We start from the raw sequence: 14,948 nt of genomic DNA, 5'->3' as shown, positions 1-14,948 counted from the left end.
GTTTTTTCCTGGTAGTCAGGAGGATATGATACGATTTCAACTTTTCCTTTCTCTTTGGAGTGTTACAAGCTCTTGGTGCATAAAGAAGATCTGTAAAGTTGCAAAGACTAAAGTCTCAAATCCAAAGAGATATTCTTTATAAAAGTTCAGTCCGCCACACCCCCCTAAAACGGCTCGTTTAAACACGCCCCCACATGTCTACGTCACTGTGTGGGAAGATTTGCATAACGCCGCCCAAATGTTCACACAAAGAAAGAAGGCCTAACTTTTATTCTCGCTGTAGTATTGTTGCTGCCGCCATGTCGTGAAGGCGCTGTGTTTCGTTGTGAAAGCGAAACTACTTTGTTTGGTCTTCCAAAAGAGGACAATATCCGCTTCGTCATGCCTGGAGCTGATCCGTGCTGGTCGCTGAGGAAATACTACAACTTTGCGCTGTGGATCGCCGGATCAGCTTTCACCGTGGACGAAGCGGAGTCCAGCCCGGGGTCGTCACATGTGGTTGCCACAAGCCCGCCGGACGCTCCTTCGTCGAATCTGCCGGCCACGCCGTTTTTAAGCCCGCCACCTCTGCTCACTCTAGCCCTCCGGCCGTTCCTCACTCTAGTCCCCGGCCTCTGCTCTCTCTAGGCCACCGTGTGTGACGCTGTGTGTTTCGTTGTGAAAGCGAAACTACTTTGTTTGGCCTTCCAAAAGAGGACACGACTAGAAATCAGTGGTTAAGTTGCATTTACAACACTGTTCCAGAACAGTTCAACCCAAATATTCAGATGTGTGCAGTGCATTTTATGGAGGACTGTTTCCCGATCCTGGGAGAGTAGACTACAATGCCGGCTGTTCTGACTCACAGACTGTAAGTACATTTTTTTATATTTAAAGAATTTGCCACTGATGATTCAAACGCGAGTTTTGAGCAGTGTAGAGTAGCGCTTATTGTTTGTAATTTCTCCGATCACAAATGCAGACAGGGTTTTATGTTACGCTCCGGCCTGACAGGGCATCACAGTGTGTTAAGGGGCGTAACATTTCCGTCACACGCTTGAGGTACTCGGCCAATCACAGCGCACTGGATAGCTGGCCAATCAGAGCACACCTCGCTTTTCAGACGATGAGCTTTGTAAAAATCTATGCATTTCAGAAAGGCGGGGCATAGAGGAGAAACAATAATGTACAGTATGTGGAAAATAATGTTTTTTTAACCTTAAACCGCATAAACACATTTCATTACACCAAATACACAAAATAATGTTCTTTATAGCAACATCATATGACCCCTTTAAACAACGTATCATTGTTTGAAGAACTTTTTTTTTTAACTAAAAGCACATAGAATTAGTGAAAACTTTTAAATTGATGAGGTAAAACAGTTTTTGTATTTTGACAAAAATATTCTTTACATTTAGTCTATATTTTGTCACACCATACTCATTGTGAAGAAAATAACATTCATCTGGTTACAAAAATTATTTTTCTCCATTGATGACCTTAGCTGTGTATTTTGTGTATTTAATCAGCGAAACTACCACTGAAATAAATGGGAATGTTAACGGATAGTTTTCTATCCTAACACTGGTGAGGGCAGTGTCAAAAATACAGAGAAATTAGTGTCAAACGAGTCATTCATGCTGAAATAACTGATATCCCAATGCTAAAAGGAAAAAGTGAGCTTAAAAAAAGGAAATGCATTTTCTGTTGTGTATTTACACACAAGCACACAGAGGTTGACAAACAGCACTTTCAGAATAGCTCTAGTCTAATGGCAACACTGCTGACATAAATGAGCCAAAAGGCGTCAGTAAACAAACGTAACAAACAAAATGCTATGAACAGTAATAAGCAAATCTTTATTCACTCCCTTATTCAAATATACAGAAATACAGTGTTGTTTGTGCATGTCAACATCCTGCCGTGGATGTGGCATTTTACAGCATATGCCAAAAACAAATTAAAGCTGTAAATATGGGCCAGCTGGAAACGCACACATTTATGAATAAAATTATCATTTTAATATTATTTGCTTAATACTCTTTGACTTTTGGAATGTATTTTAGAAAACAGTCAAAGCCACAAATAAATGGGGGTTCAATTTGGGGAAACCATGGTGCCAACACAGGGGGATATAAATACTGTACCAAATTCAACAGCCTAGACGTGTGCCAATTTAAGGAAAAGGAGGACTTTCCAGAGGAAGAAAAAGGGTTTATGTGGAGCAGTGGTTTGTAACAGGTTTTGGTTCAGGCCCCAGACTTTACACTGGACATCAAACAAGGATTCAACCTGTACCAACCTTGTAACCAGTATTATATCTTCCTTTACCTTGTGTAATCATTTTTTTTATTGATAATTTTGTAATTTATGGTTTCTAGGATAAGCAGCTCACTTAATCAGTCTATGATCTGTATGTCTATTAACATTAACACATAACAAATGCATGATTTATGTATTTGCATTGTACTTTATGGATTTCCCTTTTTTTCGCGACATCAAACCAGACCACTTGCGTATTGTGTCATACAATGTGTTCATACCTCACAACGGAAGGGCTTCTCTCCTGAATGCTGCAGTGAATGCACTTTCAGTGACATGCTGCGCTTAAAAGACTTTCCACAGGTTTCACAGGTAAACGGCATGTCCTTTGTGTGAGCTAGAGACAAACAGAAGACCTGTTGTATTAGGCATACATGCAGTATCTCACAGAAGTGAGTACACCCCTCACATTTTTGTAAATATTTTATTATATCTTTCACGTGACAACACTGAAGAAATGACACTTTGCTACAATGTAAAGTAGTGAGTTTCACATGCATTTTGTGGCTGTATAGACATTTAAAAATATATATCTTGATATAAAGGGATTACTCGCGCAGTGCATAAGTGTGTCTGTGCACGTTTACTGTACGTACCAACCATGTGCTTACGGACATGAGCCATGGTGTAGAATTTCTTCTCACAAATCTCACAGGCAAATTTCTTCTCGGCAAAGCCATGGACAATCTTAATATGCTCGTGGAGGGACCACAGCTTCTTAAAAGACTTACTACATGACACACACTGGGGCACAAAAAACAGAGACACTGTTATACAGTACAAGAATAACATATTTAGTGGTATATCAACTCTCAGACCCCTTTTCTGAGTCTCAATGGCCCTCGAAGCATGAAGTCTCCCTCTGCTGGTCAGGACTGATTTTAACACATTCCTAACCTTTAATGTACTTCATATTTCAAATCAGATCTAAGATGTATGCTTCCGTTATCAATTTATTTGAGAATTATATCATTTGGCTGATATTGGACATTCAATTGCACGTGAGTTTCACCTGTTTTTACCTTTGCCATCACCAAACAAATACCTTTGCCACTGAAAACAGTAATAATTTAATAACACTGCTAAATGTAATCTTTAGCAAATTAATATAAAAATCATTTTAAAAATATGCATCCTTCATACTGTGTACATTATTAAGTAGTAATCCCTAAATTCAATGCCTAATTTATTATTTAACATTTTGTTTTTAGTTGTTTTTTTTAAATCTACACTTTCTGCATTTAGCAGAATATTCTATCCAAATCTACTAACAATAAAGGAACAATCTAATGCTTTGTTGGTATTTTACATTACATAATTGAAATATTGGTCAATTATGTTATCAGCCATAACATGAAAACAATTATTGGCATAAGCAAGAATTTTAATATCAGTGCATCCCTAATTACAATAATCCTTATTGAAGAACAAAGTCATATACTTTCAATTTTACTTAAGCATTTAATATGGAAAAGAAAATGCAACTTTTTTGCAACCTTTTTTTTTTACAGCTTTTTAGCTCTAGCCAATGTTAATTTAATATTATATTTTGTGTCGCACATACACTATCATTCATATGTTTGGGGTTGGTAAGATTTTTTTAATGCTTTTGAAAACTAAGTCTTATGCTCACCATGGCTTCATTTATTTGACCAAAAATACTATAAAAACATTAATACTGTGAAATATTATTACAATTTGAAAACATACATTTATTCTTGTGATGACAATACTGAAATTGCAGCCTTTCAAAAAAACATGGCAGTAAATTTCAGAACTCAAAACTCTCATTAGTCTAAAAACAGCGTATATTGAAGGCAGTTTGCCAAACCCACAGCTTGTGGAATGTGCCACTATGCTATGATGTGATAGTGTGGATAAACCCCACCTCCACAGAGGAAGATCAATGCCTGCTTCTACATCACTGATTTAGCCCCGCCCACTGATTCACGCATGAAGCGTTAACGAGAGAGGCAAACACAGGTCTAGCAGAAGGCAAACGATAACATTTATTTGATGGACTTTATTTTTAATGAAGTTCCAGAGCGCAACAGTACGAACTTTTGTTCACTTTATTTTACAGTGGAATTGTTTACAAACAAGGCACAATTCGGCAGGATTTTCAGAAAGACTGAAACTAAAAGATGATGCTGTGCCATGATCACTATTGCCTTGTCTCTTCTTACAGTTCATTTGATATGCACTTATGCAGTTATTTATGCAATTTTGACCTAAATCACAGCAGCGTCCATCTATAAGGAAAGTACACTGTCAAACACACAAGTATTAGCCAATCACAGCAGTGGGCGTTTACTTCCGAGTCTACAATCCGCCATGTCTATTCAAATGGAGTGTTCAGATGAGGGGGTTAAAAACAGGACAGAAAATATCCTATAATCTCTAAATTATGTTTTTGATGTAAATATCCTGATAACATTATAAGTGAACCTCAGAGAACAGTACAAAATAATAAAAAAAGTTTATGACCCCTTTAAATATGGTCTCTGCTTGGACTAATGTCTATTAACAATACTTGTACTTCACCAAGCATGTGGCTTTTCAATACAAGTTTGGGAAGATGCTCTCACCTGGATATTCTTCTCACAGTCTGTCTGCTGGTGAAGAGCCAGTTCACTCTCCAGCACGAACTTCTTCCCGCACTTGTCGCAGATCTGCATGCGTCTGTGCGTCACATTCATGTGCTTCTCCAGGTACCAGCGGGTGTTGAACACACGTGGACATTTTTCACACGCTAGTGTCTCTTTCTCCTCACCCTCTCCCTTGGCCCCTCCTCCTCCTCTTCCCGCGTTTGTTGCTCCTGAGGTGGAGGAGGTGGAGCCTTTGGGCTCCTTGCCAGGTCTACGCTTTTGGGGCGGGCCCTCTGCATTCTTCCTCCGCCCCCTGGTCGTAACGCTGGCAGTCGCAGTGGTTACACTCCCAGTTGATGAAGGGGCTACGCGGCGACTCTTTCGCTGTGGCGGAGCAGCAGCTCGACCCCTGAGCGTCCGTTGCACTCTTGTTCGCCGACTGTTGTTTTCTTCTTCCTCATCATCTTGATCCTCCTCATCCAGATCCTCCTCAGCACTGTAGTCATCTTCCTCCTCCTCTTCTTCCTCCTCCTCCTCTTCTTCCTCCTCCTCCTCCTCTTCTTCCTCCTCCTCACTATTGCTCTTGTCGTCTCCTGCGGTGTTTGCATTTGCTGCGTCGTCTCCTTTGGACACATGCAGGGTCTGGTTATTGAGGTTGACCTCTACGATGATCTGTCCTCGTTTGAATTCGTCCTCCGCCCCGGCTCCCTCTTCGGCTTCAGAATCTTCTGACGTCCCACAGTCTCCGCTCTTCGTCACAGCTGCTCCGGACCCCTCCCGGTAAAATGGTTGAGTCGGGGCAGGATGGGGATTTAGGTCTGAAGGCATCTGTGAATCGGGCACCGTAGCCATCGTGTTTTCAATGACCACTGAGTACGGTTTGGCCGCAGTTTCTCGCTTGTACAGCTTTGCTGACAGCTCGGCATCAGGAGCAGAGGTGTTGTGTAAGTACGTTTGGATTTGCCCCTCCTCTTGGGACATCGTCTCCGGGCTGGACACCTCCTCCTTCAGTGTCTGGCAGGACTTCATCAGCAGCCGATCGCTTGGCTAAATCGGAGTGTTTCCCTCTTTATGTTTGAGAATAACTACTGTTTCCTGTCAAGGACGATACAGGAGGCAATGTACCCCTCCTCTCGAATGAATGAGAGGAGGGCAAGAGAGTGTAAAGGAGGAGAGATGAAGAGAGACACCTTAGCCTAGCCCAAACCGAGCCTCCATTACTTTCACTAGGGCATGAAAGAGAAAGAAAAGTGTAAGAGAAAAGTGAGACAGGAAGACAAAGAAAATGAATAAGACAAATGTTTTAGAGCTGCATTATTAATTGAACTAAAACCAAAGTTGAGATATGGCTTAGTGTGACTCTCAAATTACAAAGGATGTGATTTAACTGAATGAATAAATGCAATGCGTTTTTCCAGAGTGAAGCGCGGCACTGCATTCTTTTACACACGAGCAGCTCATGATCTGGGGATTTAAGTGTCTCAGAGTGGCTTGTTTCAAATCTTTGCATCTGCTCTGTGTTCAGAAGCTTATAAAGTGCATTAGAAAACACAATATACACTAATAATCTTTCCAAACTTGGAATGAAAAGAGCTTATAAAGCGGTTGCCGTCAACAAAAAAAGATAAGCTTTATTGTCTCCATACAGTTTTCCACCAAGATAAGCTTGCTGGTTTAACATGTAAAAATTAAGAAATTAAGATATTATTGCAATTTTACAGTTGTACTGAAAAGAATTAGACATTTTCTTAACTCTTTCCCTGCCTAATTTTCCAGGTTTCCCCATTACACGCTAGGGGGCGATATTACACATCTCCTGAATAAGTCTAGAAAGTCCCGATCAAAAACACAGACCAGGAAGATGCAGAAACGAGCTATCTCATATGTAAGCATATGCATATGAAATATAATGCCATCATCAACACTAACGTTAGAGTGAAATGTCGATCCAGGAAGTGGTAAAGGCCTGTGCAAGCTTTGTGAGTGCTGATGGAAGCCATCTACTGCATCTTTGCTTTGAAAATATTACTGAATATGATCCAGATGTAGTATTTGGTAAAAATGTGATTCTCAGCTTTTTGCTCAAAATGTTGCTTTTTTTAATGAAATCTACCTACATTCAAGGTCAAGGTCAGTTTATTTATATAGCACATTTAAAAACAGCTAGTGTATGCCAAAGTGCTGTACATATACAAATAAAGTAAATATAGAGATTAAGAGAATAAAAAGAAATGACTCAAAAACACATAATCAATACAAAACACATTAACATACACAAACATACATTTCATCCAAAAGCCAAGGAATACAGATAAGTCTTCAGGCGGGATTTAAAAACAGGAAGGGAAGGCGCAGATCTAATGTCCAGAGGTATGCTGTTCCATAGTTGAGGACCGGCTACAGAAAAAGCCCGATCCCCCTTAAATTTCAAACGAGAGCGAGGTATATGCAAGAAAAGTTTATCAGAGGATCTGAGAGAGCGAGAGGATTGCTGATAGCGGAGAAGTTCGGACAAGTATGATGGGGCTAGATCATTTAACGCTTTATACACAAATAATTAAAATTCAAGTGTTGATTAAAAAAAACAATGCTTGAAGCTAGAATAAAACAGGTTTTTTTGTTTGAAAGTAGAGGGTTTGATCTTTATTTTGATGTATTACATGTTCAGATATTCATACAACAAAATATTCTGGGGGCCAAGAAATTTTAGTGAAAATCAGTAAAAACGCTGGCGGTGGCTGGCAACTTTTTTCAAAAACGCTGGCGGGAAAGAGTTAAAGGAATAGCTCACCCAAAAATGAAAATTTTTCTCAATTAATTAAAACAAACAAACAACAAACAAACAAAAAAGAAAACAAAAACAATGATTTTATTCACAATTTCTTCTCTTCTGTGTCAGTGTTCGACATGCGTTCACTACAATACCATGACACATGCGTGTGCATTCCTCTGCTTGCAAACAAGACGCAGCACATCCGGTTTCTACATCAGAACGCCGGCTCCTGCATCAGCAGCACCACACGCATGCGTGGTTCTCTCGTGAACGTGTGCCGTAGACTGACAGGGAAGAGAAGAAATTGTTGAATAAAGTTGTTATTCTTGTTTTCTGTGTGCACAAAAAGCTTCATAAAATTACAGTTGAACCACTGATGTAACATGGACTATTTTAATAATGTCCGTACTACCTTTCTGGGCCTTGAACGTGATAGTTGCTGTCGATGGAACATCAGAAAGCTCCCGGATTTCATCAAAAATATCCTAATTTGTGTTCTGAAGATGAATGAAGGTCTTACAGGTTTGGAACGACATGAGGGCGAGCAATTAATGACAGAATTTTAATTTTTGGATGATTTATCCCTTTAAATACTATAAATCTGTAATAATATTTGTATTATTGTTATTATAATTTTTTAATGGTCACACTGATATATTAAATTTTTTGTCTACAAATTGAACAGCCTTAAAAACAAGCATGGCAAAGCTTTCCCCAACTCATGTAGTCTTAAAAGTACTCACATCCAAATGAAACTCGTCTTGGCTTTAGATCCAAACTTCAGTCTCTCAACAGCATCTCGGTTTCAACTTGGAAAGACAATAGCGGCACCTCATCTGCAAATCTCTGCTGATTCAGACACAAAAGCCGCCTCCTCTCTGTCAGTGATGTGACGACGTCTCCGCACCGTTAAACTCAGCGCTTAGATCTCGTAGTCATTATCAGCTGCTCTGAATCAGCACCCTGCAGCCAGATGTTACCTGAAAGAGAGCAAGAAACAATATGAAAGGTTGCGAAAGAAATGAAAAAAATTGAAAGCAATTATTTCAGGTGTCACCCAAGACATCACATTTAATTCAGTACATCAAAGCGGGTAAATGAACCACAACTACCATTGAAACAAGAGCAGTGTGTCATCAAACACAGATATTCAAGAATGAGTACAACAGTGCTCCGTACCTCAACAACACCTTTGAAATTATAGTCAGTGCAATGACTGTTACCTGGTAAAATCTTCTGGACTTCAAATCAGGTGCCATACATCCTTTATATGCATGTGTGTGTGAGAAAGAAGCAAGCAAGTGAATAAGAGAGGGAAAAAGAAAGAGAAACGAAACTGCAGCCTGGTTAAGGTGTAGACATCTAGAATCTCACTACTAATCAGATACACACACCAAACCACAACCGTTTCGTTTTTCAGTGTAAGAGTGTGTGAGCAGCTCAAAATTAAACCACAAGAACTTAGGTACAGAAAACACACTCACACAATGGGGAAGAAGACCTCACATATTTTCATATTCTGTACATATATTTTTTTAAATATTACCAAATAGCTACTGGACAGTCTCACACACTTCATTACTGCCAACTAACATGTTAACAAGCAACTCGCCCCGTGCTGAAGTAGCCAGCAAAGAGTGTTGCCATGTGGTGGCTGGAGTGTTGCTTATTTGCCAAGTAGGCCTGTAGTGATTATTTAATCTGATCATGCATGTTTAACTGCGATTATTGTGCACTTTTAATTCCAGTCCCATATTCCAATCCAACAGTTTAACAAATATTAATGCACAAATGAGCATTTTTATGCTTCTATTTCTAGTGCAGTAGTGCATAACAAGGGCACATGAAAGTGAATATTTTAGGACAGAACTTTTATTATTGCATTATATTCCGCTTTAAAACAGATGCATTTTGCACCTCAATCAATAAGTCTTTTCACTGCCTCTGAGACTGTAATTTCTAACATGTCATGGCTTTGATATGATGCAATATAGTTTAAATGTCAATACCACTGATTGATTGAGCTATTTGCCTTTGATCTGTATGGCTTTCACTCAACAGAGAGACAGATTCAACTGAAAATTGAGACAGTTACACACTGATGAACCAAAACGAGACCACAAGTTTCAGTGTGAGTGATTTGAAACGGGTGTGGGGAGGGAGTGTGTGCGCTCAAGGAATGTTCTTCCCCAATCAATGGCTCCTTTATATGCCAATATGTGACAACAGACTAAGAAAACAGATATCAGAGTGACCCTGTTAATTCACCAAGATCAAAACACAAGACTCTACCTTACATGCTGAGTCATCACGATCAAAAACAACACCACCTAAACAAGTAAACGGCAGCCACAAACAGGAAAAATAGCTGTTTTTGCATTGTACTCTTTAACGGCTTCGACCTTGACTTCCTGGCTCTCTGTGAACATCTCTGTTCTGTTCGAGTGTATGTGTGCCAGTCATCGTGTGCGTGAGTGAGCTGAACAAATATTTCTGTGAAACATATATGGCTTCAGAACAATACTGCATTGTAAAGCACTGGCTGTGTACAACATGCAATACATGATAAAATCTAAAGCCTTGTGACTACCAAGATAATTACCGTCTAGTCAGTTTGCTGCATGCTGCATCTGTGAAGAGACCAACAGCGTGACTCACATTAACCCACCTCTTTAAGCCATGGTGGGAAAATATACCTACACATTTTCAAAGAATTTCATTTGAGTCAACTATGGGGTTTATTTGTAAAATTTGCGACAACTATCTGAGAACTGCATAGATGCAGATGTCAAATTTTGTATTGAGAAAGCTACAGGCATTTTCATGTGTCACAAACCCTTTTGACTCATCAAGGTGTGTGTGAGCATCTAGAAAAGAAAATGAGTTAATTCTATCCCGTGGCAGCAGGAAAAGGTGTCTGACACAGCGTACGCATACATACAGTGAGCTATACTGTGAATGTATGCAATGCTTGAAAGGTCATGATTATCATGTGTCTGAGGGTGGTGAAGCATCGTTTGAATGATGAGAAGTGAAAAAAAGTAACAGTTAAAACAGAAATGTGAAGTCAGAAGAGAAATGGCATAACGTTTAACGTATACAGTTCACCTTTGAGTCACCTTTAGGACAGATGAGCTTACTTTAGGACACATTAAAGTGATAGTTAATGCAATAAATGAAAATTCTGTCATCATTTAATCAACTTCATGTCATGCTAAACTTGTGTTAAAAATATGTTTAATCTATTTTTATACATAAAATTAAAAATGTAATGTTAAATGTTGTTTTGGGCCCCATTGATTTTCACTGTACGGACAAAAAAAATAAAATAATTTTTTTATGCGTCACAGAAGCAGGGGTGGGGGGGCGATATGACCAAAATCTTATCACAATATGAGTAATTTTATATATACATACCACAATAATATAGTTATTTTTCTTTTTAAAAAGTCTACTAGCCTGAACTTTAAAAAAAAAATTTAAAAAGAAGAAAGAAAGTCACACAGGTTTGAACAACATGACAGTGAGTTGAACTGTCCCATTGGGGCCCATATCTTCATATTCACTTATTAAAATATTAAAAGAACACACTGATGATAAACATCATAAATGGATTCAACTGGCCCTAATTCAAATCGATAACTTATGAACTGTTACGTTTTTTTTTTTTTATGAGTAACTGACATTGGCTCGAAATGTATATTCATCCCATTTATTTCCTAAATGCATGCTGCTGATCTTACGGTGAAAAATTCATCCATGCATGTTTCCTTTTTTTAAACTTAATTTTTTGCCCTTTAATCAAAATGTCATAATTTGAACTTCCAGTGAAATTATAGATTTCTCTCTGGTAAAGCATGTCTGACTTCTCCAATCGACTGCAAGCTCACATTCAGATCTGCCTCCATCCAATCAACTGATGCACAGAATCAAGTTCTCATCCTGTATTTAATTCATTTTCAACAAGCTGTTTCACTCGGATGTGTCACAATATGGAAAAAAGATCTCTCACTATACTTCCACTGCATCATAACTTTAAAATAACTATCATAACTGATGACCATAACTTTAAAGGGGTCATATGATGCTATTTTAAAGATCATTATTTTGTGTATTTGGTGTAACAGAATATGTTGGCATGCTTTAATGTTCAAAAAACACATTATTTTTCAAATACAGTACATTATTGTAGGTCCTCTGTCATATGACCCCCTTTAAAAGTTCATAAGAGTATCTTTTTTTTATGAATCAGGTGAATGCTTGTTTTTGCATGCATCCAGTGAAGACATCACCATAGAAAAAATTTTGTGTAGGAATATCTCGGGTAATGCAGCAAACTAATAGCTCAGGTATCAATGTATTCAGCTATAAATTCAGCATAGCAGTAGGCTATATGATTCCTGCTTGTGTTTTGATTGCAGTAACACAGTGGAGCAAAACCTAGAAAAACAGTTAGAGACAATTCAATTAAAAACTATTCAACTCAGTTTTAAACTTTGCATGGAAACTACTGAGGGTGACGAAATTGGCCCGAATCATGCAGCTCTCCTGCAGCGACAGTTTACATTGCTGGAACGGCCACCCATGCATGCATAAACCTACCCACACAAATAAAACCATACACACATAAACAAACGCCCACACGTATACAATTATACACACACACACACAAACACATACCCACACAGATACAGCCATATACACACACCTCCACCTTTCTTCCTGTGCGCTTTGAAACTTTCTGAGAATTGGAGAGCGCAGTGTATGTGACCACATGATGGGTGCATAAGGGGTCACACATCTCATAGCGTGTGCGTTGGAGTCACAGGAAAGTAGCCGGCATACAAAACACATATTACTGTACGTGTATTTCAAAGACTGGCTTGACACACTTTCCACTTTGTGTTAATTCTGTTGTGTGTTTTAAATAAGTTTGAAATTGTCACTTAAAATACCAAACGGTGCTCTGCATTCATATTAAACAGACCTGAAAAGTTCATTCTTCGCTGAATATCCAGGAAAAGCTAGTGACTCTTGAATTGAGTGCATCTATCAGAAGGACACCAGAAATGCAGCACCCGGAGGAGCGTGAGAATCTGCAACACGGCGTCTACAACACATCTGAGGAGGAAATGAAGGAAAAAGCTCTACTTATTTACACAAGAATGCAAGACGCATGTGTTTGCATCTACATATCTGTCGAAGTCTGCAGCCACTTACAGGTCTAGAGTTTGCATGCTCTGATGAAATACAGAAGAAGAAAAGCAGAGTGAAATTCAGTGTGAAGACAATATCAATGCTTTCATTTTTCTTGTTTCAAGACCGACAAGTGCAACTGAAGTTTCGCAACGCCTCAGGCCGCTCCTCTCATCATCGTGAGCAAGTAGGTGGACGATAACGGTGACTAATCCCGGGCTTCCTCGCGCAAGAACAAATGCAAGCTGCTTTGATGTGGGTGACAATCACGCAATCAAAATCTCTATGACCAATGAAATTACTCACCTTTTAGCTTATATATTCTGTTCATATCTCCAAGGACTGAAGATCAAGCCCCATCTCACCTCGTCCATTCAACCATGATCAAATTTTACTCATCCAATAACCAAAACCACTTTAATCTCTTTAATTGATATTGCAGACAAAATAACCTTTCATGCTCTGATCTTAAGGTGGATTTAGTGCACAGGAAATGTTTTTTAGTAGCTACAGCCAATGACTTCAGGACTGTTTTATGCAGGTTTTAAATGACTGAAAGCGAAACTTCCAACTGCTAGTAACTAAAAATGCACAGGTTTTATTTATTTTTTTGCTCTTCAATTTTCCCCACCTCCAACATCTCAGCCTTGTGCTGAACTCCAACAGCAGCAGATCACTGATAATCTGACTAATTATTTAATCACGGGGGGTCAACCATGACAGTACGGTGAATCCACAATCTGACTTTCACTCAGAAAGGGACGCCGGGTTCTTTGAGTGCTGTTATGCAACTGTATTAACCACAAGGAAGCTGAGTCACTCTATTCTTTTCAGATGCTCTTAAACTAACCCCACCAACTGAAGATATTTAATACAGGTCACTCTGCAGCAGCCCAGGGAGAGCACAGAAAAGATGTCAGAAACGAGCAACATCTTCTGAATGTCTGAATGAAATGAAAATTAACCCTATTTATAATCTAAATGCATGTTATAGATCTTATTGCGAATGATTCATCCATGTGTTTTAATTATTTTTAAAATCTTCTTCAATCATTCAGTCTGCTTAAACCCTGCAAGATCACGTTCGTCTGTTTTACATTTTTGAGTGCAACATCCACATCTCAAAATCCGGTCAACAACTGTTGTACAAAACCCAAGTTCCCACCCTACATTTTTTCGTTAATCCATTCAGCTCAAATGTATGCCACAATACATATCTCGCTACTTCCATTACATCACTACTTTAAAGGTGAAGTAAATATTTCTGCAACATTACATTGAATTTTAAAAGTAATGGCTTCCCCCATCTGCCATTGGTTGGATAAACTAAGCCCTGTCCCAAATTCACACCATTGGTCAGAACATTGAAACGTAACAGTGGGTCCCATTCACTAATAATTGCATAGATTTTGTATTTCTACGCACAGGAGAACTTCTCACGAAAGCAGCATACGCACATGAATTTCTTCTTAGTCCATTCTAATGTTAATGAATTTGGAGTATTTCAAATGAGTGACTGTCTGCTAGAAGTTAGTCTTTGCATAAAATACGGCTTTCTGCACAACCTTTTCTTTACAGCCCGTTTGTCACTCTCAGAAAACATACTGGACACTCACCAAAACACACCTCACCTTTAACAAGTTCAGATTTTTTCACAGCAGGAGAGCATCATCACAGATGCACCCAAGACACAGGCACTTTGAAGCATAAAATAGTCAATATAAAAACTGCGAGACTATATATCAAGTCTTTTTGATCCTCACTTTATGAAGACTTTTATATACAAAATCTTTCAATTTAAGAGGGGATTCGTACGGTTTAAATTCTTTATCTTATAAAAATAAGTTTAGTAGCAGATGGGCCCTGAATAAAATGTATATTCCCATGGTCCTTACACATTGCTGCCTGAATGTGTCAATGATATGTTATGAAGACAGCATTATGAAAATGTTTAGCAGACTAAGTTAAGGTAAAAACAAGGTAGAAAAATCGAATACTTCAGATTCATGTTTCTGAAATCCCTTGCTTTGTGGGTGTCATATGACATTGTGAATTGCACAAGCTCTGGAGAAAATATCTTTGCCTAA

The 14,948-nt window shown here is 38.7% G+C and overlaps 1 protein-coding gene across 1 annotated transcript in view; it reads right to left on the bottom strand.

The window, feature by feature from the left end:
• Nucleotides 1-12,727, bottom strand: part of LOC107568200 (zinc finger protein 652-like) — a 16,019-nt gene extending 3,292 nt beyond the window's left edge. The window contains exons 1-5 of the mRNA XM_016254131.1: nt 12,653-12,727; nt 8,409-8,645; nt 4,893-6,118; nt 2,901-3,048; nt 2,526-2,641 (exon numbers count right to left, since the gene is read on the bottom strand). Coding sequence (XP_016109617.1) covers nt 2,526-2,641; nt 2,901-3,048; nt 4,893-5,921 — 1,293 coding nt within the window. The 5' untranslated portion in view covers nt 5,922-6,118; nt 8,409-8,645; nt 12,653-12,727. The remainder of the gene's footprint in view (nt 1-2,525; nt 2,642-2,900; nt 3,049-4,892; nt 6,119-8,408; nt 8,646-12,652) is intronic.
• Nucleotides 12,728-14,948: the final 2,221 nt, after the last annotated feature.

Source organism: Sinocyclocheilus grahami, unplaced genomic scaffold (assembly GCF_001515645.1).
Source record: "Sinocyclocheilus grahami isolate Dianchi unplaced genomic scaffold, SAMN03320097.WGS_v1.1 scaffold27.1, whole genome shotgun sequence".
Lineage (NCBI taxonomy): Eukaryota > Metazoa > Chordata > Actinopteri > Cypriniformes > Cyprinidae > Sinocyclocheilus > Sinocyclocheilus grahami.
This window is presented reverse-complemented; position numbering and strand designations above follow the sequence as displayed.